The sequence below is a fragment of the Lithobates pipiens genome, unplaced genomic scaffold (genome assembly GCF_037356315.1).
Source record: "Lithobates pipiens isolate NorthernLeopardFrog02 unplaced genomic scaffold, aLitPip1_a1.2 Scaffold_8, whole genome shotgun sequence".
Classification (NCBI taxonomy): domain Eukaryota; kingdom Metazoa; phylum Chordata; class Amphibia; order Anura; family Ranidae; genus Lithobates; species Lithobates pipiens.
The window spans coordinates 425,294,459-425,321,894 of NW_027507903.1; the positions used below are offsets into that span (position 1 = coordinate 425,294,459).

Sequence of the window (27,436 nt, forward strand, 5' to 3'; positions counted from 1 at the left end):
CCAATTTGGATGTTTTCACTTAGAGGTGTACTCACTTTTGTTGCCAACAGTTTAGACATGAATGGCTGTGTGTTGAGTTATTTTGAGGGGACATCAAAGTTACACTGTTGTACAAGATGTACACTCACTATTTTACATTGTAGCAAATGTAATTTGTTGGAGTTGTCACGTGAAAAGATATAATAAAATATTTACAAAAATGTGAGGGCTGTAGTGTGTATATGTGTGTGTGTGTGTGTGTGTGTGTATATGTATATATATGTATGTATGTATGTATATATATATATATATATATATATATATATATATGTATGTCTTTAATCTGACCACTTGCAAGAAACCAAAAGCTCAATTCACAATGCTAACCAGTATAAGGATCTATATTTAAAACATAAGTGACAATAATTTTGAGTAACAGTAGTATATGTCTTCCTTGCCTCCTATAGACCTGTCTGTATCTAGCCCTAATCTTTTAGATGATTTTTTCCATGTCGTTTTTTTGCTTTCCAACTTCCTTCCTGCCTTGCTCCAATCACTGTAATGCAGCACTGTGAATTAAGTTAAGGCCTAGCTTTTAACCATGTTAATCAATGTAACCGATGTTAACAAGCCTCATTTGATGGCTTCTGAAATGGAACGTTCAGTCTCTTTATTGTAAAGAGCCATATAGCCGTAACTAGTGGTTTCTGAAAGATGAGATGCAGGGAAGTCGCAACGGACAATTTGGAGACAGAATTTTCAGTTTGATATATGGCAGGCTATAGGTTGACCTGACCTTTCCAGTATTGCTGTATCTTCATGAAAAATGTATTCCGAGGAGTTGGCTGGCTTCTTTTCAGAGCTACAGAATGACTTTTTCATAAGCTCAAGCTCCAGCTGGCCTTGTAGCGTAGTGAATGTTGTGTACTGCAGACAGTAGCCCTCCTTTGTGTATGCCCTTTAAATGGACAGAACAATTATTCCTTCTTATGTTCCTCTGTTCTTGAATCCTCAAGCATTTTTGTGCATAGAGAAGGGCCAATCTATGATGCTGTGCACTGCTGTATATGAGGTTGATTTCCATAAAGCAGCAGATCTTGTAGGCAAATATGTGCCCTGCCTATCCTCAAAACTCAAAATTTTTTGCTGTCCCAATCATGATGAGAGCTCTCCGTTTATTTGCATTTGTTTGATGCATGCACATAGAAATAATTCTGTTCATATGGCTATTTCCAGGATGCTTATAAATATTTAGGAACAGGCCACGCCTAACTGCCCTCTGCCCGCAATGTCCCAATATGTGCGATTGATCGCTGCAAGATGCTTCTTCATGCTACTTGTGTATCCGACTCAGAAGGTCGACATTTTCTCCATCTGACTAGCAATCAATTTCTGCTCTTAATTATTGTTAGGGATTTTAGTAGCAGAATACTAAGAAATCTGAATTACTCTAGTCTAATGAGGGAACTTTCAACAGGTGGTTAAAGTAAAATCAAACCCTATTTTTTATATAATTAGAATGCTGATGACAGTCTCTTCATTGCTTCTGCTTCATTTTTTTTTTTTTTTCTTCTAGAATCAAATATTGAAACCACTTTAACACTTTCCACAGCATTTTTATCGCCATTAAAATGTACAATAGTGTCTCAGTGCAATTACATACAGCATAAAATTATACTTGAAACAATATCAAATCTAAACCTAGAAAATGGAAAAAGGGGACTTTTAAGTCTACAACAATGAAAAACGATACCATGTATAGTAAAAAAAAAAAAAATCTTTTTTTATTGATTACATTTTAACAAATGTATTCAATAAAAATTTGATTTTTCACTACACATGGTATAGTTTTTCATTGTTGTAGGCACCTTAAAAGTACCCTTTTTCCATTTTCTTCAATTTGGGATGTGGTGCCTTGTTCCACCTATCCTTGGCTGATTTATTATATTCTTTATATATCTAAACCCAGATTAAGAAAGCCTAATTACTTTCCCCAACAATACATCTTCATCACTTTGCACACACCTATAGTTGCTTGTACCATCTGGGAGATTCTTGCACAGAAAATGTAAAGGAAATCGCAACTGCAATCAACCCAACAGACCAAGTATTGTCAACCAGCCATACCAAACGTTGTCAAATTTGACAGGACAGCCCAGATGTTGCTATATAACTTTTTAATACCTAAGAGTAGTGTCGTTTGTGGTCAAGAGAGAGGAAGTACTCATGAAAGAGGGGGGCGGGGGCATGGGGAATCTGAGCTAGCTGCACACCCCGTTATCAAATTGGAAGGTCAGGAGGAAGTACTCTTACAATGCAATAAGTGGACTTTACGTGCCTGAAATAATGCTCTAGTTACCTCCTCCCTAGTGTATCTGGTACTACATTATCCAGTATACCTAGCACACATTGCTTGGGATCAGGTCAGAGTTGTTTGGAATGCCTGGCTAAGTGTATGTATGACAGTTTCCCAATACCTATGTAACTTAGGGCATCACCACAGCATGTAGATCAAATCCTCAGATCCCTAAAACATTTAGAGCAAGTCTGGTCCGACAACAAGCCCATTTTATGCAAATTGAAAGGAGCGTAATGTACAGTACTAGTAGAATATAGTTGTGAGAGCCGTTGGACACATTTCCCATTGATCCACATGTCAGTTCCCCCATGTCTGGTACCCAGTGTTCTGTTTTTGATACAGCTTCTGCATTTCTATCGTCCTCCTATTTCACCAGGTGCCCCCATCATTGGCGTTGACTTCGTTGTAAGGATGGCTCCTTGGCTTTTAGGGTCCTTTGAAACCATGCCAGAGTCACCCTTTTAATCACAACCACTGTATAATTGCCACATCTCCCTGTGCTTGCCAAACACAGGCAGCCCAGGGATATGGAAACAATGATATTGTGGCACCAGTGCACATTCACGCCAACGCTGGTAAAGAGGGAATGCGTACTCTCGAAGAGGGGATCAGGAGATTTTTCAGAGTGCATGTAAACAAAGCCAGACGTTCAGGGATGCGGCACTCTTTTCCGGAAGAAAATGTGAGTGTTTAGTGGCGCTGTAGCAAATTATCATTTGATGGCACGTGAAAAAATTGGCAAAAGGGATGTGTCCGTTATAAAAACGTTGGGATTTTAGTACTGTTTTAAATCTTTCAGGAGCAAGAAATGTAATTTGCCATTGTAGCTTAGCATTTGCAGATGCCAAGGTTGCCAGAACCTTGTATAGAATGCAGAATTGAGACAGTCCAAAATCTCCAGTATAATGACCCAATTCCTATAGTTTCTCCTCAGTCACCATTTGATGCTCCTCACCATACTTCATTGATGTAAATGTACATGCTTATGAAGCACTTTGTAGATGGCTTGGTGGTGTAGTTAGGGGGTTCTAGCACAAATGACTACCCTCTAAAGTTTCTGGGTAGCTTCATTCACAGCGTTGGCAATTTACTTTTCTTCCCTGGTCTGTAGTATCACAAGCAAAGGCAATTGGTATATAATTTTAACTGTCCAGTCCCTAATTAGTGACATCCCCATAAGCTTGACCCTCAGAGATTTGCACACCCCAATTAAAAACAGTCCGCCTTGGGGAGATCTCACTGGAGATTCTTCACTAATCCTTTCTTTATGCTGAAAGCTTAGTAGGACTTAGACATGAAGATAGAGATTGTTAACTAGGGATTAGTTATATTAACCATAGACTGATAAAAATAATTTGTCTGCTACTGTCTGTAAACAGACCGTCTTAACTGCTAGGTTGAAGAAATAGCTGGCGTATTTGGAAAACATTGAGTGTTTGTTGGTAGTGTTACGTTGTGGCTTGTAATTAAACTGTAAATGCTCGTCCTGGGCATTAGTTATATTGCACATATAAGGCCTGTTGGCCTCCGCAACTTTCTGGGTCAGCACAAAATTAAAAATAAATTTAATTTTGGCTTGTGAATACTGTGCCTGTGTTACACTCTTCATTGGTTGATCTGCATTACAATATCCATGGAAAATAAATATGGGATTAGCGTTCAATAGTACCATCTGTTTTCTCAAAGCACGGAAAGTGGAATGCCCACTACAAGCACAAGACCTAGCCAGTGTATCAAAGGGACACTTTCATATAGTTAATAATATAAATATTCCAAATGTAATGCTAGTTTTAGCCTGTCTGTCTATGTAAATTCTCCATTACAACAGGGTTGTCTTACGTGCTGCCTGCAATGGCTATGAATGCGATCCTACACAAAACTGTAAACGTAAAAATTTTAATTTTGAGGGGAATTTTTGCATTTACACTTGGTGAACACATGCAGCCGAAGAAAAATGTGAGTGTCTCTTTACTGGACTTTTACAAGTTTTATCTTCCCAAAGAAAAATATCCCACTCTTCGCAATTACACCTTATTCGTGTCATCAGTTTTCAACAGATAAAGAACTTGGCTAGTGCTGAACTGTAGTCTAGTGACTGTACTGCCACATCCCGAATTACCAAAAAAGAAGGAACCCCCCCCCCATGTGACTTTAAGGGCAGTAGATAGAGCGTAACCAAAGTATATAAAAAAAATATACATTTTATTACAAATGTTAAAACAATCTAGTCCATCAATTCATAGGTATTGAATAAAAACAATGATCCATCATATAACAATCATTGTAAAATAGTATACGATACTCTAAAATAGAAGGCGGTTGGCCCCAAATTCGTTTTTTAAAGATTTGGACTTAGTCATAAATTAGGGGTTCACCAAATGACTTGTACTCCCAACATGTTTCGGAAATGCAGGCTCAATTCCTTCATCAGGGCAGAATAGAGACAGAGAATACTGTTGTATATGTTTGTTTAATGAAAAGGGTAGCAACATGACCTAAGCTGATGCATCTCCCAACACATCAACAGCCACTAGGAGTCTAATCTGGGGCCAACCACCTTCTATTTCAGAGTATTGTATACTATTGTACATTGATTGTTATATGATGGTTCATTGTTTTTATTCAATACCTATGAATTGATAGACTAACTTGTTTTAATCATTTGTAATAAAATGTATACTTTTTTATATACTTTGGTTACACTCAGGTACATTATCTATATTGGTGAGCTTTAACTTTTTCTGCTCATCAGCTATCCTTATTGTTAGTGTATTTTATATGTAGCCCAAGACCATTCCTTTTTTTCCAATGTGGCCCAGGAAAGTCAATGGGTTTGATACCCCTGCATTAGAATATGTGGATCTAAAGTCCTTTATAGCATGCAGTACCTGCTCGTTTTCCTCCTTGTTCCAATTTCTTCTTCTGGAACAGTATCTCACTGTAGAACTCCACAACGCACACTGTTCTGTGTTGTTAGATAAAAAAGCGCATGCAACTTTTATGGTGAATTAGGCAGCCCATCCAAACAAATAGGGTCCCTTGAGCTTGCCATACACAGCTCAAATTCTGAGCCGTTTATGGTCCTGCCAGCACCATCTGGTGTGACCGTTTTCAATTGAGAAAGCTAAGAAGCCGGGCAGAAAAAATTTGGCTGAATAGTAAAATGCAGCCAATGAGCTAGGCATTTTAACAGTGAACCTATGCAAACACCAAGGGTGCCGCTCAAGTCTCCAGTAGGTCCGCAGACAGGGAAGGATCTTGTCTGATCTTCATGGATGTCATTGAGAAGAAAAGGAAAGTCCCAAAAGCTACACATCACAAACAAAACCCAAGTGTGTAAAGAGTAAAAGCAGTTTCAGCCCAGGCTCCATCGAGGCCATATCCCCCCCCCCCCCCCCCATGCATTTTGCCCCGTCCACGGAGTGTAATAATGGTGACACTCTGCACATAGGGGTGGTGTTTGTGATGTGCGGCTTTTGGGACTCCTGCGTATTTTAACAGCCACAGTTGGCAACTATCAGAATACAATAACTGGTAGCAGGAGATGTCCACCAACACTGTTTAGCGTGGATAGAGAAATCTCTGTGCATATGACCTGCTTTAATACATGGCATAATTTGCATTAACATGAATGCATTAATGCATAACAGGGTGAGTCCAGCCTCGGTCTTCAAACACTTTTTTTGTTTTTGTTCTGATGCACCTCTGATAGCGGTTTTATACAAAAATTTCACCTGGCCTTCAAACTGTTTTTGCAAACTAGAAAAGCTTTCCCTTTTTTTCATAAGAGGAATGGAAGGAATTAATTGCATTTGTTTCACTGTAGCATTTGTCAGGCAAAGTACATGATAAAAAGCAGGGGGTGCCAGGACTATCATTGACAGGTAGACATGTGCCTATCGATCAGGTCTAAAGAATCACTCTTACAATTTTGCTGATGCTCATTGTTAAAACTGTGTAGTTTGCCTGCAGCCATGTAATAAGCAATGGCTGGATCTGGTAACACTCCCCTGGGTGGTCTATGGGTACTGAGCTCACAACGTTTGCCAAAAAAAGCAGTCTGTCACATAGCAATTGGGCAGGTTGGAAAACCTTTTTGTTTTCAGTTGATGCTGTATTCCCTGGTGCTGGTGATTTCTTCTCCAATCTCTCCTCCTGCCCACTTCTTCCTTCATAGCACAGATATTAATACTAGGGTGAGCCAAAAGTTCATGTTTATGCTTCAGGCGTACATGTCTGTTCTCTGATGCCTATGGGGAGCTTACAATTGAGCAAAGGCTGAGAAAAGAGTTGAAATACATATATGTGAAATGAACTTTTAAACTAAGATGATGAAGAATTTATGATTCTGTTCAGTCAGTCCTGAGATTCACATACCTATGCCACCTGTTTGAGCTTTCTGCTTTCAATGTCCTCTTAGATGGAGTTGATGATACATACTGTATGTATTGTCTAATAAGCAAGCTGGTGTTGGAAAGGACACAAGAAGGTGCAAAGCTGTACCAAGAATTGGTGGCGTCGCCTGCCTCACTTTTGTGTGTGGCGGTAAGAGAAGTTTGCAGATTTTCCATAAAATAAGTCTAGCTTAGGGGTTCCCAATAGCGCTCCTCCACCATAGCAAAAGTATGCCTACGTGGAGTACCTTGAAGTGGAAAACTTTTTCTAGTTTGGGACAGAATGAGTTGGCACCTCTGTCAAGATTTGTTATAACTTCCTGTCCCAGGGGCACAACAGGAAAGAAGCAGAACTATTCTAAAAGTGAAGACCTCCTTTGACTGTTATGAGTAACAGGTTTAGAAAATGTCCCCTCTACTCCTATTCTAAGGGAAAAGTATACAATGTTATAGTTCCACTTACAGTTGTCCCCAGAATATACCATAAAAGTAAAAATAATATCCAGCGGGGGCGCAGACTGAAGTCTAAACCCAAGAAAGATTTCTAACTCTTCCCAACTTTACCCAAATCAAAAAATACATTTTGGCTGGTTCTAATTTAACCTGAAGACAGGTTTACGTTAATCCGAAATATTATTGGAGTGCAGTATCGTTTTGAAAAGAAACGGGGGGTATTTTTATACATTTTATGATGAGGGTTTTATTCTTTACTGATACCCCCCCAAGCTAGATGGCGATTTAGTTACAGCCATACTTTGCATATTTATTTAAAAAATGTAATTTAAGGATGACTCATCCTAGCTCTAGGGAACTGTGTTCTGTTACAAATCAGCTTTTACTAGAGGAAGTGGTCATAATTATGTGAATTAAAGTAATTGATGTGTTAATTCTCGCAAATCCCATGTTGTAAAATTCATAAACCAGGTTGTGGTTTATACCTTGCTAATGCAGAAGTGCACAAATTATACGTTTTTAATAGTCACACATTGGTTACAGGAGAGAGATTGCCATTGCTGACAGCTTTTATTGGCCAGACTCCAGACATTTCTTATGTGAGCAGCATGCATTAGATATTCTATATCTACTCTCGTCCTGTGACATTTTCCTTATGTTGCCCAATTTACAGTTATGGCGCCAATAAAATTCTGCTTTGGTACTTGAACTAAGACTTTGAGCTAATGGCTACAAGTGTTGGTATCCTGACTTAATAAAAAATTGTGCTGTGTACTAGGTATGAGTCAATGTCATGATCTAATCCACTGTTTGGTCCAGATAGGCAAGAAAGTTTGTTTTCCCCTTATCAGAAGTACTCGTTATCAAATAGACTCTCCAGCTGCCCACTATATGAGCCAAATCCATTTTATTTTTCATTTTTAACAAACATGCCATACTTACCTCTTTTGCACAGAGTGGCCCCAATCCTCTTCTGGGGTCCCTCAGGGGCGCTTCTGGCTGCTGCTCCTCTTCTTGAGTGCCCCAATGGAGAAGCACTCTCCTTCGGGGTACCCTTACGGGCACGCTCACATGTCCTGCTGCGTCCATTGACGCAGACAGTAGGACTCAGCTCTGCCCCCCGGCTCCCGTGTCTTTGGATTTGATTGGCAGCAGCAGGAGCCAATGGTTGCGCTGCTATCAATATATCCAATCAGGAGCAGAGACACCGACTGTAATGGGTGTGCTCGTCCCTGGCGCAGGAACGATCAGGCTCAGATAAGTAAAAGGGGGGCTCTGGGGGGCTGATGCACTTAAAGAGGTTTTTTACTCAATGCATAATGCATTGAGGTGAAAAATCGCAAGGGTTTAAAACCCCTTTAACAGATTAGTAGGACCAAGGCTAGCCAATTCTTCCAAAGATTCAGTCACACAACCTGACGTTAAACAGATTTGGCCAGTGTTCTCATTTGTGAACATTTCTTGAGGATTAGAAGGCTGGTAAAGTTGAGGTGCTGGTTGATACTGGTGGACCATTAATCAGCTGGCTTTTCCTTCTGGTTTCTGACTTGTTCTGAGTGGTTGAAGTGTATTTAAAGCCAAAACCCTTGTTAGGATTTTGTTGATCACTTGACTATTCCTGTCACTTGATCAGGAAAAGAAGGGTGTTTTCCTCAAATTTTCTGTTGTGTCTACAATACCAGAAGTGGGGAAGAGCTCTCCAATGAGACACAAACATAAAAAAATTGAATGGAGTTTGAATTATTCAGTACAAAATGCCAATTCATACACTTTGATTTGCAATATATTCATTTATGTCTGAGATAACCCCTCTAGTCCAATATTTTGGCTCATATAGTGGGCAGCTCTTTGATAAGTACTTCTGATAGGCAGGTAAGTCCGTTTTGCCCTTATCTGGCCTAATCGGTGCACGTAAAGCCTAGTACACAGCACTATTTTTTTATTTATTCTTTTGAACGAAAAATAAATATTATAGCTTAGGTCGGAGCTGCTGTACTAACAATCTGATGTTAGTACAACAATCTCCCCTGATGAGCTATTGTGTTCTGACAGGGGGATCCCCCCCGGCCATTGACTGAGAGCGCAGATCGTCTACTGGTTTTCCAGCATGCTTGTCCGACCACATTCTGTCAGACGGGTTGACATACACAGGGGCAAAATGTTGTCTTATGCCGCGTACACACGAGCGGACTGTATGGCGTACTTAGTTCGTCATACAATCCGACGGACAGTCCGTCGTACTTTCGACTGAACGGACTTGACCACACACGGATGCACAAACAGTCCGTCGAAAGCTTGCGCGATGACGTGTACCGCACGTACGACGGGACTAGAAATAGGAAGTCCAAGACACAGCAAAGCACCCTTCCGCCGTGTAAATCCTTTCTGGGCATGCGCCATTCTTAGTCCGTCGAACTAGCATACTGACGAGCGGATTGTCCGCTGAAACCAAAGTACGACGGACAGAATTTCGAAAAATCCGAAATTCTTAGTACGCCGGACTGCACGCTGAAAAAGTCCGCTGAAGCCCACACACGAGCGGATTGTCCGCTGAAATGTGTTTCGACGGACTAAGTACGCCATATAGTCCGCTCGTGTGTACGCGGCATTAGGGGTAATAAATAGAACACTGGGAAGTAAGAGTCCTTTTTTCACCTAATGCCAAAACAATGGAAATTTTATATAGTAAAACTAGACAAACTAAAATGCAAGCTGACAAACATTAGATGGCAGTAAGGAGCGTGGGTGTGATAACAGCTGACAGATCTTTCCATAAACATGCTTGGATAAGTCATGTATTGTCATTCATCTACCAACAATAGGTTATTTATATTATGTGAAAAACATTATCGATGGGCCAGTAAAATCTGACCTGACCACTCTCCTGAGGCATTTGGCCAGGGGATGTATATCAAGGTTGGCGTACTGATTTTGTAAAGCGCTGCACAAACTGTAGTCGCTATATACATCTTGTATTATAATAATAATCTGTAAACCTTTTATATATTAACAAAAAACTAGAAGAATTTCTACAATCAAAATTCAACACCGAAGCCTGTATATATCTACCAAACGCAAAGGAGCATATTTATATAAGCTTGAGAAAAGAAAGTAGAAAAGTTGCCTATAGCAATCGGGATTCAACTTGAAATCTCTAGGTGCAGCAACTGTTTTGCTTTCAGAAAAAGTCAATTCAATTAATAAGACTGTGAAGATGATTGTGTGCATAATCATTTTGCTCATATGCTTTTTAAACATAAGCACAGTCATACACATACGTGTTTTCCTCTCATTGTCAGAATGAAAATTCTAGAAATAGTCAGCGATTTGTTATACATAAAGCGAGGCCAATCAGCTCCCACCTCCCTAGCCCTTGTCCTCAATCTCCTCTTTCCTCTCCGGATGTATCTGGGCCGCCGCGTCTATCTGCTATGAGCTTATTCAATTAGAAGCTTCTAGCCCTTGGGGGTATAATTCCATTTTCGGCTGCTGGATCTCCAATATGTGAGGTTATCCCTTGTTAGTTCCCCAACACACTCTCCCTCCCTGCCTGTAAATGCATTACCTTGCCATCCCATCTAATCATTTCCCGTTAAATGCTGCTAATTGAATCACACCCATATTAGCTGAAACCTTCTCCTGCTCTTGTTTTCGCTTCTCTTGCTTCCTCTGCTCTCCAGTGACTCAGGTGCAAACTGTAGCTGCCATTGTTGCAGAGACTTCTGGGCTGTGGGCTTGTCTGGTGTCTGGGTTTTAGCAAGGGCTGGCAGTGAGCATCCTTGCTCTGGGTGTGAAAATACGAGCTTCTAAAGGATCATCGTCTTTATAGAATCAGCTCAAATAGAGTTAACACCCTAACCTTGCCTCGTTTACACGCATCCCACCCTCTGGCCCCCCCGTCTTTCCTGACTTGTCACTTCCACTAATCCATCTGTTCCTGGCTGCAGATATCCATTTGTTAGCCAGGACATCAAACCAATTAGAGTAGGATTTAAGAGCTGACCAGGGCAAGCAAGTGTGGATGAGATGCAAAAGATACAAAGCGACTTCAGGAGATCCCGTGTGGACCAAACCTCTGTCTCCTTTGTTGCTGTTCTGCCCTCTGAAGTAGAAATGTTTGTACTGTGCTGTGAAACGCTATCCTCTTGTTTTGCTCTTGAACTTATGGCTTTCCTAATGGCTTGTTGAAGTTAATTGTGTACAAAGGCCTATTGTATTGAGATGTATTGTTTACTTCCCCATTGTGTATAGGCCCAAGGTTAAGTAAAAACAGAGCGTTATTTTAGACATGTTTTCCTGACAGTGAATGTGTATGTATCCCATCTTAGACAGTTGTCCTCATTGGAAGATATTTCCTCTCCTCTTCCTCTCACGACAACTCTAAAATTTAGGATGTCCCCTTTTTATTTTTTGTCTCAGGTTGGAATGGTCACCAGAATAAAGAGAGGAATGAATGGGATACAGACTCAATAAATATTTGACAGAGGGTCTAACCAAGGGGTAAGCAATCCTGGGACTCCAGCTATAATCAAAGTTACCCATCCCATCATATGCCCCTGCTTCTAGGAGTCATGTCTGTGGCTGTCAGAGTCTTGCAATGTCTCATGGGATTTGTATTTCCTCTACAGTTGGAGCGTCAAGGTGGCCTTCCCCTGTTCCTTGGAAATAGGTTTGTCGATGAAAACATGGTGAATGCTCCTGGAAAAGCGTTAGTTTCCCAGGCAAAGCCTGAAGACAAAACTGTGTGTAAAAGGGGTGCATGGAGCCTAAAGCCTGTGATAGCGCCACCTCTAAATGCAACCACCCAAATGATGGTGCAGTATGATCACCCAAATAAAGTATGGAAAAAACTATATCAAGAAGGAAATGGCATAAAACACACTTAGATTAGTAGTACAAGGAACCACCTTTTTGTACTTTTTAACCCGAAATCTACCTTTTGCAGTGGCGTTCTTCCCGCAATGCAAGTGTTAAATGCTGCTTTTTTGTCGAGGGTCTCAATAAAAAAAAAAACACTTTCCTTATCCTTCGCCTTATCCCTCGCCATGAGCCTTCAATGTCCTCACTTACAATGCAGATTTTAATCATAATAAAATGGATTGTTGGTTACCTTCTAGCACGTACAGACTTATCCTAGGAATTTTGTACCTAGATCCGGAGCTGTTGAATCATGTGACTGGATTGGAATATGGGTTCACATATGTGTGCAGCTGTGGTTTCCAACTTGGCGTCCGGTGCGTTCCTTTTTATTCTGTTGTTGATTATTATATCAGTACAGTGGCTAAGTGGTTGGCACTTCTGCTTAGCAGCACTAGGGTCCTGGTTTGAATCCCGACCATGACACTACCTGCCTGTAGGTTTGCATGTTCTCCCTGTGCCTGCGTGGGTTTCCCCCCACACTCCAAAGACATGCTTTTAAGTTGATTGGCTCCTGTCTAAATTGGCCTTATGTGTAGGTATGAATGTGATTTAGGGACCGTAGATCGTAAGCTCCTAGAGGGCAGGGACTGATGTGACTGTACAAGGCGCTGCATAAATTGACACCGCTATATAATTACCTGTATTACCAAAATAAATATCTATGACAAATTGATATGGATAACATACTGCAAGCTCTAGTTACAATTATCCGGCATTCCCTGAGACCTGAAATTGGTTCCTCTGGGGTAAAAAGAAGACAGGCTGCATTAGAGGATATTCTGGCTCATTTGAAGAGAAATCATCCCACTTTAAATGGAGTTAACAGTGCTATGCTCACAGAAAACCAGATTAAATGCAGTATCAGCAAATTAAATGTAAAGATTGCTTCCCTTTAATCAGAAGTATTCTTTAAACCATCTCTATTGGGGTTAGATGAGGACGGGCATTGCAGTAAAAGTAAATCTTGGCTTCTCTTACAGTGTAGTTGTGGCTCTGGCAGAAGCTGGCTGAACATTGTCTTACTTTTCCACTTGGGTTTTCATTTCTACATGCTCCCCGTGACCCCTTCGGTCTTGGTAGAGCATTACAAGGGGAGGCTGGGATAGAAAACCAGAGGCAATTTAGCAAACCGTGATCTATTTGTTTAGTATTGATCAGTGCAGCGCTTGAAGCAGAGAGCTGTGTAGGTGTGCCTCCAGTTTTCTCTTGTTTTCTGGCATTCTGTTATGTGGGGTGTTCGATCGAGGCTCTGTTGTTTCCAGGACTTGTGAACTCGCCGTACTTTGTTGGAGCTCCCTCGCTGATCTGGCCTCGTGCCCACTGTTCTGTGTGTCAACTTTTGTTTTGTGCCTGCATGTGTAATTATCCTCCTGTTTGCATGGCTCAGCATGGTGCAGCAGTGTCACTGCTCACAATCGGTGCGGGGTGTGCGTTTTCTCTGTTGTCCTTCTTTCTTCTTCTTTTTTTTTTTTTCTGTTTTTGGATCATAGTAGGCACTGATGCTTTTTTGGAGTAGAGGCTACATTATTGATACTGAAAACCAGGGGGGTTGCATGAGTCTTTTTTTTTTGGCACCCCCTTGGTTACTTGCAAAGACGTTCATGTTTACTGGTGCTGTCCACCCCCAAGAGATATATATATATATATATATATATATATATATTAGTATTAATGCCTCTTGAAATGTTCCACATTTTGTCATGTTACCACTAAAACTGTAAATATATTTTATTGGGATTTTATGTGATAGACCAACACAAAGTGGCATGTAATTGTGAAATGGAAGGGAAAGGATAAATGGTTTTCAAAATGTTTAACAAATATCTGAAAAGTGTGGCGTGCATTTGTATTCAGCCCCCTGAGTCAATACTTTGTAGAACCACCTTTCACTGTAATTACAGCTGTAAGTCTTTTTGGGGATGTCTCTACCAGCTTTGCACATCTAGAGGGTGACATTTTTGCCCATTCTTCTTTGCAAAACAGCTCAAGCTCCGTCAGATTGGATGGAGGGCTTCTGTGAACAGCAATTTTCAAGGCTTGGCACAGATTCTCAATTGGATTTAGGTCTAGACTTTGACTGGGCCAAACCATTTGATGGTAACTCTTTCTGTGTGTTTAGGGTCATTGTCCTGATGGAAGGTGAACCTCTGCCCCGTTGGTCATTGTCCTGATGGAAGGTGAACCTCTGCCCCATCTCAAGTCTTTTTGTAGACTCTTAATAGTTTTTTTTTCTAAGATTGCTGTGTATTTGGCTCCATCCATTTTCCCATCAACTCTGACCAGCTTCCCTGTCCCTGCTGAAGAAAAGCATCCCCACAACATGATGCTGCCACCACCATATTTCACATTGGGGGTGGTGTGTTCAGGGTGATGTCCAGCGTTCTATTTCTGCCACACATAGCATTTTGCTTTTAGGCCAAAAAGTTTTGTCTCATCTGACCAAAGCACCTTCTTCCACATGTTTGCAGTGTCCCCCACATGGCTTCTAAGCAAATGGGACATCTTATGGCTTTCTTTCAACAATGGCTTTCTTCTTGCTACTCTTCTATGTTTATATGATCAATAAACTCTGGTACATTCAGCCTGCCCATACATGGTTAGAATCTCGGGCTGGTTTCTGCTGAACTGGCTGAGATTCAAATGGTCTATAACTATAACTTAAGTCCTGGCTCCTTGCTGATACAAAATAGGGATCCAAAAGTAATATTAAAAATATAGATAGAGCATGGTGGAATGAGGGCCCTCATGGCTTCCCATGACTTCTGGTGGTATGATTTCCCTACCATAGTTGTCTTCTAGCCTCTCTTGGGGGCCCTGCTTGTGCCCTTTTCATGTTTTGCAGTCTCGATATATAATCTAAGCTAAAAATCCAATCCTTTTATGTAATGGTCACAGCAAGTGTGCAGGTCTGGGTATTCATTTAGGAAGTTTGCGCCACTGGAGTTTTGTCTCTGACACTCAGTCACCTGCAAGTAAGTGAAGGGACACCTCCCGTATGGGATCGAACAACCATGAAATCTAGACAGAGGTCCAACTACCTTGTGCAAGTCTGAAGTTGGGCTTTAAGTTTTAAATAGTAACTACATTTGGTAGCATTGTCACTTGCTGCCTTCTGTTGCAGATTGCCTGCAGTTTTTTTTTTGTTTACATCCTGCAGCTTTTCTGCTGTATCTATTTTGGTCTTATTGACTGTTCTACACATTTAATTTCTTTACCGCTAAATCATCTAATAAACTTGTTGTTCCCTGTGGTCACCCTCCACATTCACTTCCTCTAGTACTGCATCTTGATTTCATAGCACCGTGGGATCTAGAGGTCTTTGCGAAAGGGAATTGGTGGATTAGTGAGTCCTGCTAAGCAAGATTGGGTGGCAGTGGAAGGGAGGGAGGGGGTCACCAAAAGAGATTGAAGCCCTAAGAAGTAGTGAAGATCAGTGCGGCGGGTTCTGAAGAGGATCAAGCTATTGCAAGCAGAAGAGGATTATGGGATTAGTGATATCCCAGCTGTATCGGACACCAGTTGGCCACTCGTAAATCCACTGCGTCTGCTGCACTTGATCAGCCAGTGACGGGTCTGTTGTGATGAGAGGGGCCAGCTATAAGTTTCATACTGTACATGAAAACACAGGGGACAATTACTGTCATACACAATTAGATTTATGCAGTACATTTGTTGGTTTAACCTCATTTCTGAGGATCAACGCATACTTTGTGCATTAAGTCGATGTTCTTTATTGGGTAATAGAAGGAAGACAACCTCAGGATTCATTATCTCATGTCAGTCTGACAGATATGACACTTACATGAAAATATGAAGCTTTCCTTATAGATTTGAATGCACAACTTTCCCAATGTCTTTTATTATCCAAGAGAAGAGCCGTGAAAATGTATCAATGTATTTAACTTTCACATTTCTTCATGTGACCCTGTCACTAAGAAATGCTTTCTAAAAAAAAAAATGTATAAGGGACAATATGATGTATTTTTAGTGAGTATACTTTGTGGATAGATTAATGCACATGTTTCCCTTTCTCAAATAAGGCAACTTTGTAGTGCATTTTAGTGAGGGTGTGGTGAGAAATAAAGGTTTTCAGTGATTTAAAGGGTAACTCCACCTTCATATGGAAAAAATATTGCAAATAAAAAAAAAATATATAGCGTGTACAATTGCAACACAAGCATCAGTTTTGGTGACCTACTCCCAAAGGGTTATTCGCATCTAAAGAGATTCAAACCCTGCAACTTTCCTCGGAACACTGCCAGTGCAGCACTTGATCAGTAATGAAAACCTCAGTCACATTCACTTTGCACATGAACACAGACAAACAGATATTTCTTCAGTCTCTTCAGTATTTAGGGATCTACAGCAAAGTTAAAGTGGTTTTAAAGGGGGAAAAAATGAATCTCTACTTACCTACTCTGTGTACTGGAATTGCCATGAGCGGCCCAAACATCCTCTTCTCGGGTCCCCCACTGGCCCCTCCTCTGATGCTCCAGAGCCCCGATGCTGCATCCATTAACACAGACAGCGGGACTTGGCCTCGCCTACCCGCTCCCTCGTCACTGGCTTTGAATGATAGCAGCATGAGCCAATGACTCCCGGTGCCCTAGCAAAGCCAGTGAGACATGGAAGTGAGAAGAGCTGCAGACGTGCACAGTCCTGGATCAAATGAGGGCTCAGGTGAGTATAAGGGGGTGGGGGGGGGGGGGGGTTAAGGGGCCAAAACCAATGCCTAAACATTTTTTACCTTAATGCAAGGTAAACAATGTTTAGGCTTTAGAACCACTTTATTTCAAATAATTTTTATTGGTTTAAAGGAGTATAGAGTAACAACTTAACACTGCATCATGATGTTACAGAGAATAGTTCTTACATGTATGTGAATATTAACGTACATGACAATAAACATATTAAAGTGATACCCGAGTAGGCTCAGTATAAACATAATATGCATAACCGGCTATGGGTGTCAACGTTTATTTTTATTTATTTTAGTTACCATCAATTTACGCAGCGCTTTTACATATACATTGTACATTCATATCAGTCCCTACCCTCAAGGAGTTTACAGTCTAAGGTCCCTAACTCACATTCATACATACTAGGGACAATTTAGACAGGATCCAATTAACCTACCAGCATGTCTTTGGAGTGTGAGAGGAAACTGGAGTACCCGGCGGAAGCCCACGCGGTTGGGATTCGAACCAGCGACCCTTCTTACTGCTAAACGAAAGTGCTACCCACTATTCCACTGTGCCCCGTTCCCCTCCTTGTCTATCCCATTCCTCTCAGTTCTTTTTTGCTCAACTTGGAAGGTTACCACACAGGGTTTTGACTCAAATATATGTATGTTGAGCTGCCTAGATGGGAGCAAAAAAGTACTGAGAGGAATGGGATAGACAAGGGGAGAGGTAAGATTCTTATCGAGATATCTGGTATGTATGGTATTCGACATGAAGTTTCAGTGACAAATTCTCACCATTGCTCAAAAAATTTGGAGTGGCCCCCTATTTTGTAGGCCATTAATTATTCTAAATGATATGTCTCTGAAGTGAGATGTACCACTTCACCAACATTCGGTGTCATTGGTGGATTTCCAGCTCCTCATAAGAATTGGTCGAGCAGCGAAGAGTGTATGCATGACCACGTGCTTGAGGGACTTTGGAAATTTTTCTATGCCAATACTTAGGCTGGCCAGTTTCATGTTGTGTTTTGGTAATGATTCCGGTCAGTTTTGTAATGAGTTTAAACGCTGAGTTGCAGTAACTACGTATGTGAGGACAGAACCATATCATGTGAGAGAGTGTACCCATAAGGCCGCAGCCTCGCCAGCAATAGTTGGATTGCTCAGTCTTAAATTTAGCTATCGGTATGGAGTATAGTACCATCTAAGATGGAGTTTCTGTGCCATTTCCCACTATGTAGCACATTTATAGATGGACATTGTTTTCTATTGATTTTTGCCCCTGGTGTTCTGGGATCTCAACATTCAGTTCTGTGGCCCAATTGATCAGGGGCTTGGATAGTTGAAAGGTTAGTTTGTCGTGTAAGCAGTTATAGAATAAGAAGATTCCCTTCTTTTTAAGGGTAGTAGATGTCCAGAAATTCCAGGCATCTTGGGAAATCTTTATTTCTAGATTTAGATTGGGTGTTAGGGTGGATTGTAGTTGGGCATATGTAAGGAACTCTCCTTTTGGAAGAGAGTATTTAGAAAAGAGTTCCTCGTAAGGAATACGTTTATCTTCCTCGAGTATGGATGAGATCTCTGAGGCTTTAGAACTACTTTAAAACCCTTGCAATGTACAGTTATCACCCAGAGGGGAATGTTTCTTTTATTTTTTCTTAACAAAAGTGGAATTACTATTTATTAAAAATGTTTTACTTTATCAAAGTTTGTAAATTAACCATTTTAGAGTGAAAATGAATATTCATTAATATTCTGAGAGTAGCAGACAGGTTGCAGGTAGCTACAGCTATTTGCAGCTGTCCACGCATTCAGCGATTACCTGCAGTGATCGCTGCTAAATGCACACAAACTGGTAGCTGCGATCACCGGCAACCTTCCATCATAGTGAACAGGCTTCACCTAGCTGCTCACAGCAGCAGCAAGAATCGGAAGATATCCGCTGCTGCAAGTTGCACCAAACTAAATTTCCAGTGTGAATGCAGCCTTAAAGTGGTTGTAAACCTCAGACATGAAATATGAAGAAAGCATATCCCTCTTTAGTGTGAACAGTCACTTCGGACAAGTTTTCCTGACACCAAGAGAAAAATAGTGACAGGGCAGGGAACTCCAGCTGATTGACAGCCTCAGCTCTGTTCCTGTGTGAAGGTGGATGTGGCCCTTCTCTCCAATCAGCTTTCAGAGTTCTCCTTGCTGAGCTCTGCAGAGTGTACCCCCCCCCCCTTTTTTTTTTTTTTTTTTTTAACTGACCAGCTTTAAAATTCAGCACTTTGGATGTAGAGAAGAAAGGGCACAGATAAACGAGCACAACGTATGTAGGAGGATCATATCTTTGTATCACCTGAGGCCAGTCCCTTCACTGGGTATAGGTAAGGGTTTACACACTTAGGAAAACTGAGGCTTCAGTATTGTCATCGACCTGGAACAACTATAAAGACAAAGCAATTCTGACTCTATATAACTCCAACTTTGAATGCTGTATTCTAGTTTTGTTAAGTGACTCAAGCCATAGAAGCCATAGGGCAACCTTTTTCAGAAGGTGGTCAGCAGTGGCAGATCATCTATTCTCATGACCGATTTCCTTTGAAAGGCTGCTAATACTGTAAAAGCACCCATTTTTTTTCTTTCAGTTGTACAGGGTGCCGCCTTACATGCTTTGCCAAAGTTGTATGTCATTTATTTTTTCCCCGTTTTTAAACCTCAAAGATTGTGTAATGATCACATCTATTGGCACTGTTATTTTTTTTTTTATATACAGAAATACAAAGTGAATAGTCTGCTTTATCCCTAACATTTTATTGATGTCCTAGGTTGAACTGTGCCATGTTGCTGGTTTACCTTTTTATCATATGCATTCCGCCCACTCTCTAATTGGCACACAGATGAATGGCTTATCACGGTTGTCCCTCTCTGCTTCCTCCTCTTCCTCCTTTGCGTGGACGCTTTAATTGGTACGAAGATGAACCAGAACACTGGTGTTGCATTTTGCTTCCACCCCCTCTTGATTCTTTTTCTTTACTTTTGTTACATAGGTTTTTTTTGTTTTTTTTTATTCACCCGTGCCTTCATTTTGTGCCAAGATAAGCTTTGATTTCATCTCTTCCCTTCTTTTGACTCATACAGATTCCACCTCTTGCCGCCAACTGATAGATTTGGTTTGGGATGAAACAGAGGATTTCATTGAAGCTTTATCCACCTTGAACTTTTTATCCCCCCCCCCCCCTTTTTTTATTCACTTGGTCCATTTGTCTTTTGTGTTTGATTCTGCTATCATTATTTATCCTTTTATTGCTGTTGTATGGTTTGTTGCTATTACTGGTCATGCGCCCCTCTTTTAATTTTCCGCATTTTCTCGGTTCCCGTGGTGTTTTGGTTTTGTTTTTGTGTTTTTTTTATTTTAATTTTTTATTCCTACTTCCAATAAAATACCAGTCTTTTCTCATTAGTCAAAACTTCTGTTTCACCTCAATTTTAGAGTTGTCGCTAACGTGTTTCATTTTCATCATTCTGTTTTCCTGTCTAATCCCCTCCAAATAGTTCTCCTGTCTTTCTGCCGTTACCAATCCGCTTTCCTCCTTTCTGCTCGCCCCCACCTCGTCTCTCTATTTGTGTCCCCTTTGATTAGGTGGAGACAGCGCGGATATTCAGAGGTTTTAATTAAATGATAACAGCCCGAGGCTCCCTCCCTTCCGGATGATAACACAGGCCTTTATCGCACTCGCGCTTCCAATCCCTTTTCTGCCTCTCTCCCGCTTTCCTCCTTTCATGTGTAATTTTTAATTATGTTTTATAATCTCAATTGCAAAATAGCCCTAAAACAAAAAAAACGAAGCTCCCTTTTCTTACCATGTGTCACTTTTCTCTACTCCAGTGCTTTTGCTGTATGTCCGGGAAATGGCTACGTGCATGTGTGTGGTCTGCTCCATCTCAGCGCTTTTTAAAATCCAAGAAAATGAAAGCCTAAGACTTTAATTTAAAATAAGTAAATCGTGTATCATTTCTAATGAGATAGGAAGCATTTGTCATGACGAATGGAGCATTCTTTTATTGTGACAGTAAATTGTACAGCCTCAGTAATCGAAGACAAATATATTATGGCCCTGTTCATGGAAAGGCCTGAATAATGCAGTTTACGTGCATTACGAATGTGCAGCTATGCGTGCAATATTGCTGTCAAAGGAGATCTCTTGACACTCCTAAGTTATGGCTGTTTGTCCATAGATATTTTAGCCCCTGGAAATGTTACAGGTTGTTTTACAAGTTGAATCCTCATCTGTCCCCTCCACGTTTTTGAAAACCCTCACCACCATTTTCATACTGCACCTAGTTAGCTGGTTAACTGCCAGCGCTATGATTTTGGCTGCTTTGTTAGATTACCTGTTGCCATATGAGTAGGAGGCAATGACAGATATTGAATTTAAAAAAAAAATCACAAGATTTTGGTAATCCATACATCTGCATCTTATCTCATTGCACACATGACATGGCATCTGTTCAGAAGAAATAAAAAATTAATGGGCATTTATGAGATCTCAGTTTACCCACAAGAGCTTCCTTGAAGGTATTTGTGATGTAGCCTTCCCAGGGAACAGCAGGAGAGCACTGGCTACTTCACCAGTGCCTTTGGAAAATCAGCAGGTAAAAAAATTTAGTTTTTTAAAAAAATTCTGTATATTTTGCATATGGCTTTAAAGTGATTACTGTTCACTATGCAGAGCTACATTCTGATGGGATTTATTCAGTTGGGTGTGGGAGGGGCTGATCTGCTTTAACGAATGACTTGAAGCAGAGTTCCACCCACATTTTTTACTCCTCACCATGCATCGCTACCGTACATCCTTAAAATTAATTGGCAATTTATTTATTTTTTCTGTTCACTTACCTGATTTATGCATATATCTAATTTTACTTCTTCCTTTAGTGGCCGTGGCGACGTATGTAATTTTCCGGCTTTACATTGACTCCTGGGAGACGATCCCAGGAAGCAATGGGTATCCCTAGCTCGTAAGATCGCTATGCAAGCCCGACCTACAAGCTATTGCACCCGCTTGCTCCGCGCTGCCCAATGCGCAAGATCGGCAGGTGCGTGCTAGGTTGCCAGCATGCGCGGAATCCAGGAAGGAGGACACTGCGTCTTCAGATGGGCACACTGGAGATGGCCGCGCTGTGTAGGAACTTCAGAAAGTAAGAAAACGATGCTGCACAAATAGAAATATGACTGTAGTTTACAGCATACCTTTATTACAGTGCACGAGGCATGAGTATTCTAGAGGTATTTTTCTCTTAAGTCATATTTCGGCTAGAACCCCGCTTTAAGAGTTTTCGATCTTTGTGGCAGTGGGCTTAACTTTAAGTAAAGTCACTTTTTGAGTTATGATAGTTAGCCTTTTTGTCTGCTCTGTCAGAGTTTTCCATCCTTGTCAGCTTTTTTTTTTATAATTATACTGAGCTGCACATGTGCAACTCTGTGTATAGTCTCATCACATTTCTGTGCCAGGACAAATCGACCTACTTGAGCATAGATAGATTTACGTCGCCTGGGCAAAGCCAGTCAATCAGCCAAAGGCTCTGAACCCAGAAGATGAATGCATTGTTGATGTAAAATCAAAATCGCCACACTGGAAGGGATTGCTTTGGTAGGTAAGTCTGCCATAGATGAGCTACTATGCTGTGCATGTGGGCACATTATGGCTAAAAGAGCCTGGGGGCCCCAATTTTTTTTTGGTTGATTTTTTTTTTTCCCATCCACTTAATGTCTCCTAGACTGCACCATCGGTATGATGCACCGGAAAGGCTGGGGCAGATGTGTAATATGAGAGGATGCCAGGTATGGGACGGTGTATAGAATTCAGAGCCTATATGGAGAAATGTTACATTTAATGGCTCTAAAGAACATTGAGGTTGTATGTTGTGCTTTTTAGGGACCTAAGAGTTCAATTTATTTAAAAAAAAACGTATTTACCATAATGTGCAGCATTGGTTTATTTCATGTACAATTGTAAAAAAAAATCCAGGCTGCCCAGAGGGTGACCAGTAGCATGCTATATGAAGTCCACTTTAGGTATAGTGGTATCAGAAGCCTTTGCGACAATTTGACCAATGCAGTAATGCTGTCTGTACTGTCTGTAAAGCTTAGCTGGCATTGCAGTACAGTATAATCAGATGCTACAAGATGCACTTACCTTTTGATGATGACATGCATTTTTCTTATTTCCTGCATTCGCTGCTCTAAATGTGGCACACAAGGCAATGCCAGTCTTCTCAACTGCAGTATGAAATAGATGTGCAGGGTGCCGTTATCTATAGCAACCAATGACAAATCAGCTTTAAATAAGGCTTTTCCTTAAATAAGGCTCTCCTATTTTATTTGTTTAGTGCCGATAAATTCTGCCATAGTTTACAGAGTACATATACAATTTACCTTGATCCTTGCACCCCCCCAGGATCATTATCACATCTCCTAGAAAACAATTACCTGTAAATCGTGTCTTTTAATGTCTTTATCCTTTTAATAGCATTGACATTAGGTCAGTACTAGTAATAAGCCAAGCCTATAAAAAAAGAGATGACATCCTGGTTGTCCTATAGAAATATGAAAGGTGACTGGTTGCTATGGGTTGCAGTTAATTGCGTACATCATCAATGCTTTTTGCCCTTCCTTATGACTAGGCCCAGATAGACTAATCAGTTTTTTCCTGTGTCCCAGGATAGTGCTCGTTTTGTAGAATCGTACATCTATACATTTTTGGGAGCACATTTTATTTTTATAGTTTTTTTGTCTAGAGTATAGTTTAACAACCATTTATTTTTTTACCCTTTTTATTAAATTATCTGTTTTACATAGACTGCTGTGTTACACATACTGTAACAATAAGAGGTTAAAAAAAATATGATATTGTAAGGTCATTAATGAAAGCAAGAAAAAATCCTGACATGTTTATTTTTTCCTGATTTCATTGACTTTGGGTAGGCAGTTTCTGTATTGCGTTTCCCATGTGCTAAGTTGACAGTAACGAGAGGGCCCCCTCGGGTGGCGCTTGTAAATGTGGGAAATATGGCACAGTTGTGAATGTGTGAAGAAAAGCCAGGTTGTTTCACTCATACATCTGTGATCATCCAGATTAACCTAAGCTGTGCGCCCTGCTTCAAAAGTCATTTATCAGCGTTAATGTGAATCTTCCAGGACAAGATTGTGACATGCAAAGTAGACAGTGAGATGCATGGCTGCAGGATGAGGAGCGTCTGAGAGTCTTGCGTGCCGGACCCACATGGTGATGCTGTTGACACTTTGCAGGCAACAGAGAAGCCATCAGTTTTAACATGTTGCTCTTTTCATACTTTCAATCATCACTCAATTTAAAATATTGCTACTCTTGGCTTTAAAAAAATTATTTCCCAATGCATGTTTTAATAGAAGATGCATAGTAATATACAGTGTATGCTCACTTGCAGTTTATATTTGCAGATCGGGTGCAAGGATGATTGGGGGGGGGGGGGTGCCAAATCAGTGTTAGCTCAATTTACATATATGCAATAGCTAGTTTATTTGTATTGTTTGCCCCTTTTTTTGTTACAGACCCAAATGTTAATGACCTATATTATCTTTCTTCAAAACAATGCTTCAAAAAGCGGACACTGGAAAATAGCAATTTACATTGCTTACTTATCACCAGACTATCATGTGGATGTGCTAGCCCCATAGTAGTGGAAAGAGATGAAACTGCCTTTTCTCCATGTGAATGTGCCTGCTCCACAGTGGTGGAAGAATGGGTCAGCGGGAGACCCTTCAGTCTAATCTTGTGTCTGCACTGGAGAAAGCTATCTGAAGCATCTACATCCGCCTACCCAGATCTAAATATCCAAATTTTATATTATGAGAATGATTCACTGAAAGTTTTCTTTCATTGAGCAAAGTGAATGGTCACTGAATTTAGTGAATAAGGTAAAGCTGTAATTACTTTGAATGCCCAATCATGTGCAAGGAAATGAAAAATTAAAAATTAGATTTTTTGCTTGCATCTGAGCAACAAAGGTTGATGTAGTGTAAAAGGAGGTCAAATGCAACTGTCATTTAATTCTGAACGACTGCAGATGCATCTAAACTGATCTCAAATGCAAGTGAAATGATAAACAAGCTGCATTTGCTTATTGACACAAGCCCAAAGCCCTTCGACACAGGCCCTTATTCTGTCTCAAAGGTGACATCAAGACAACATTCAGGATCTCCTAAGCTTTGGTACTTTTGAAGTAAGTTATTGAACTGCAAAATGAAAAACACTTTTGAAGCAGCTTTAGATTTCTTTTTATACCTTTATGACCCTTCTAAGCCCGTCCTTGGGTGTCCTCAACAGGAAAGCACTCATTACCCCAAGACGTATGCAGGAGGAGCAGGTGGTTTGCTTGGGAGTCTGCCGACTTGCTGCGTGCAATATGAATAAATTAGAGTGGCGTTACAGATAATCTGAACAGAATTACTGTCAACTGAAAGCTGTTAATTCTTCGGGTGCTTTATCATCATCTTACCATATGTTTCATAAAATACATTTTCAATAAAACGAAGTGCTACTAAAAAAAAAAACCTAAGCGTTAGAAGCCTAAGTTTGAGGCCCAAATCGTTATTTTGCTGCTAGTCTGTGTCTTCAGTAAGCAGGCTCTTCCCAAACTGAAATAGTGGTCAGTGATGAGATCTGAACAGAATCGGTTTAGATTGGAATTGCATCCATTCTAATATGCTCTGGGTCATGGTCCCACTACTCCTTCCTCCATGTACCATGCAGAGTAAATAGCCATGCACTGTATATATTGATGCCCAAAGACCACCCACAGACTGGAGCTTCAGTAAGCAGAGGAGAGAACTGGACTGGAGGGGTTAAGGCAAACATTACTCCTGATTCCGACACCGCTAGACTTGAGCAGTTAACCCTTGCAGTGTGGAGCAGGGATTGCGAGGGTACATTTTGCCCAAATTTCGAAGTTCAGCTTTAAGATTTGCATTCCGTGAACACAGTTCACATTCAGGCTTTACTTTAATAATTCAACTTTACTTTTGGTAATGTTTGAGGTGTTTTCAAGCTCAAACGTAAGATCCAAATGTGTCTCACATTGGTGGGACTTTACTGTAACTCGTGCTCATTACAAAGATGTTTTTAAAATGGCTGTCATGATAGAAGTCCAGGGCTGGCATTCTTGACCTTCCAAAATAAGCAGATTACCTGGCTGTGTTAAGGTTAATGATCAGCAATAGCAGTCTCCATGATTCTTTAGTCAGAGGTTCAATTTAAGACTTGACTTAAAAGTTTGAATCTGATTGGTAATAGAGCAAGAAAAGAAAGTAAGTTGGGGCCAGGTTAATGAACTTTGAGTATAGGTCAATGAGCTTTGAGTATATGTCAATGGGTACACACAGACTGCTTTAGGATATAATATGGCAACACTTTAGATATGATTGAGAATTCATTGATACGCACATTGATCCCCTTCTGACCTGCATTTGATCTGACAGACCTCAAGCTGCTTTTGCATTCCTTAAGACTTGAATGGGGGGGACAAGCAGTTCAACATGGGTCCCTACGTAGCTCAGGCTTCAGGAAGCAGACACACCTAACATTCAAATGAGACCATCTGGAGTATGGCTGCAAGTAGCACACCAATGAGTGTAAATAGAGTAGACTTTCCTGCTTTCACCACAGTAGCCATGCTTGAGGGCAAGCATTAGAAGTTGACAGATTGGTTTCATTCTATGCCTGGAATTGCTCTTTAAAAGGGAGGAGGATTTAAATTCTTCTACAACAAGTACCAATTTCACAGTAGAAGGTGATGTGTCTACGACTAGCCATTAGCACTATATGGTACAATATGTTAATGTTTAAGGAGTCCATTTCCTAGAGAACATCATTTTCAGGTTGTAAAGTTCAACCCCAATTAGCAGCATATGGCCAAAGAATGGGAGCACTCAGCCATCTAATGCTGCTAATACATAATTTAAGAGCCATGTAATAGCTTCTCACATTTAGATTTTAGGACCATAATGAAAAATCTCTTGTTATACTTTTGGCCCATAGCAAGGGTTTTACACCTACAACAAAACGTTGGCGGACATCCAGGTATTATCTGTAATACTATTCGAAATGCCATATTTTATTGTTCTCCTCCAGAAAGGGTTAAGAGTATCCCTATAATGCTGGGTGTATTTGAAGGTCTAGCTTTGGCCTGTAATTGCTCGGGGGCCTAACTTGATCCCATCAGTATCACCCAACCTGCGGCTGGAGATGTTTTCTGGACGGGTTAATGATGGTGAATTTCCCTGGCCACTCCGCTAACTGTGCACATACGCTCTGCATCTCATCATATAGTCCCCCAGTAATTACACATAGAAAGCTGGCTTCAGTCTTCCAGCAGGATCTCTTGAGAAACTCGGCTGTACGCCAAATACTCATTCACTCTAGGCTCCTTCTTTATATTTTAACTCTCTCCATCTTTCTGATTTCCATATCAGCATATATTTTCCAACAATCCGTTTTTTGTTTTTTCTTTTTCTTTTTTTATGTTGTTGCCTTCCCAAATCATTACTTCTTCAAAGAACACCCAACTGCCACCATTCATATCAGTCAATGAGTGGGCCAGGAAAATTATTGTGGTTGCCTGGTC

General features: G+C 40.6%; 1 protein-coding gene across 5 annotated transcripts in view; it reads left to right on the plus strand.

The window, feature by feature from the left end:
- PCDH1 (protocadherin 1) overlaps nucleotides 1–27,436 on the plus strand; it is a 287,578-nt gene that overhangs the window by 219,207 nt on the left and 40,935 nt on the right. The window contains exon 5 of one of the 5 annotated variants that reach the window (XM_077474266.1): nucleotides 11,605–11,685. The exons of the other annotated variants lie outside the window; for them this stretch is intronic. Coding sequence (XP_077330392.1) covers nucleotides 11,605–11,666 — 62 coding nt within the window. The 3' untranslated portion in view covers nucleotides 11,667–11,685. The remainder of the gene's footprint in view (nucleotides 1–11,604; nucleotides 11,686–27,436) is intronic. 5 annotated transcript variants of the gene reach the window in all.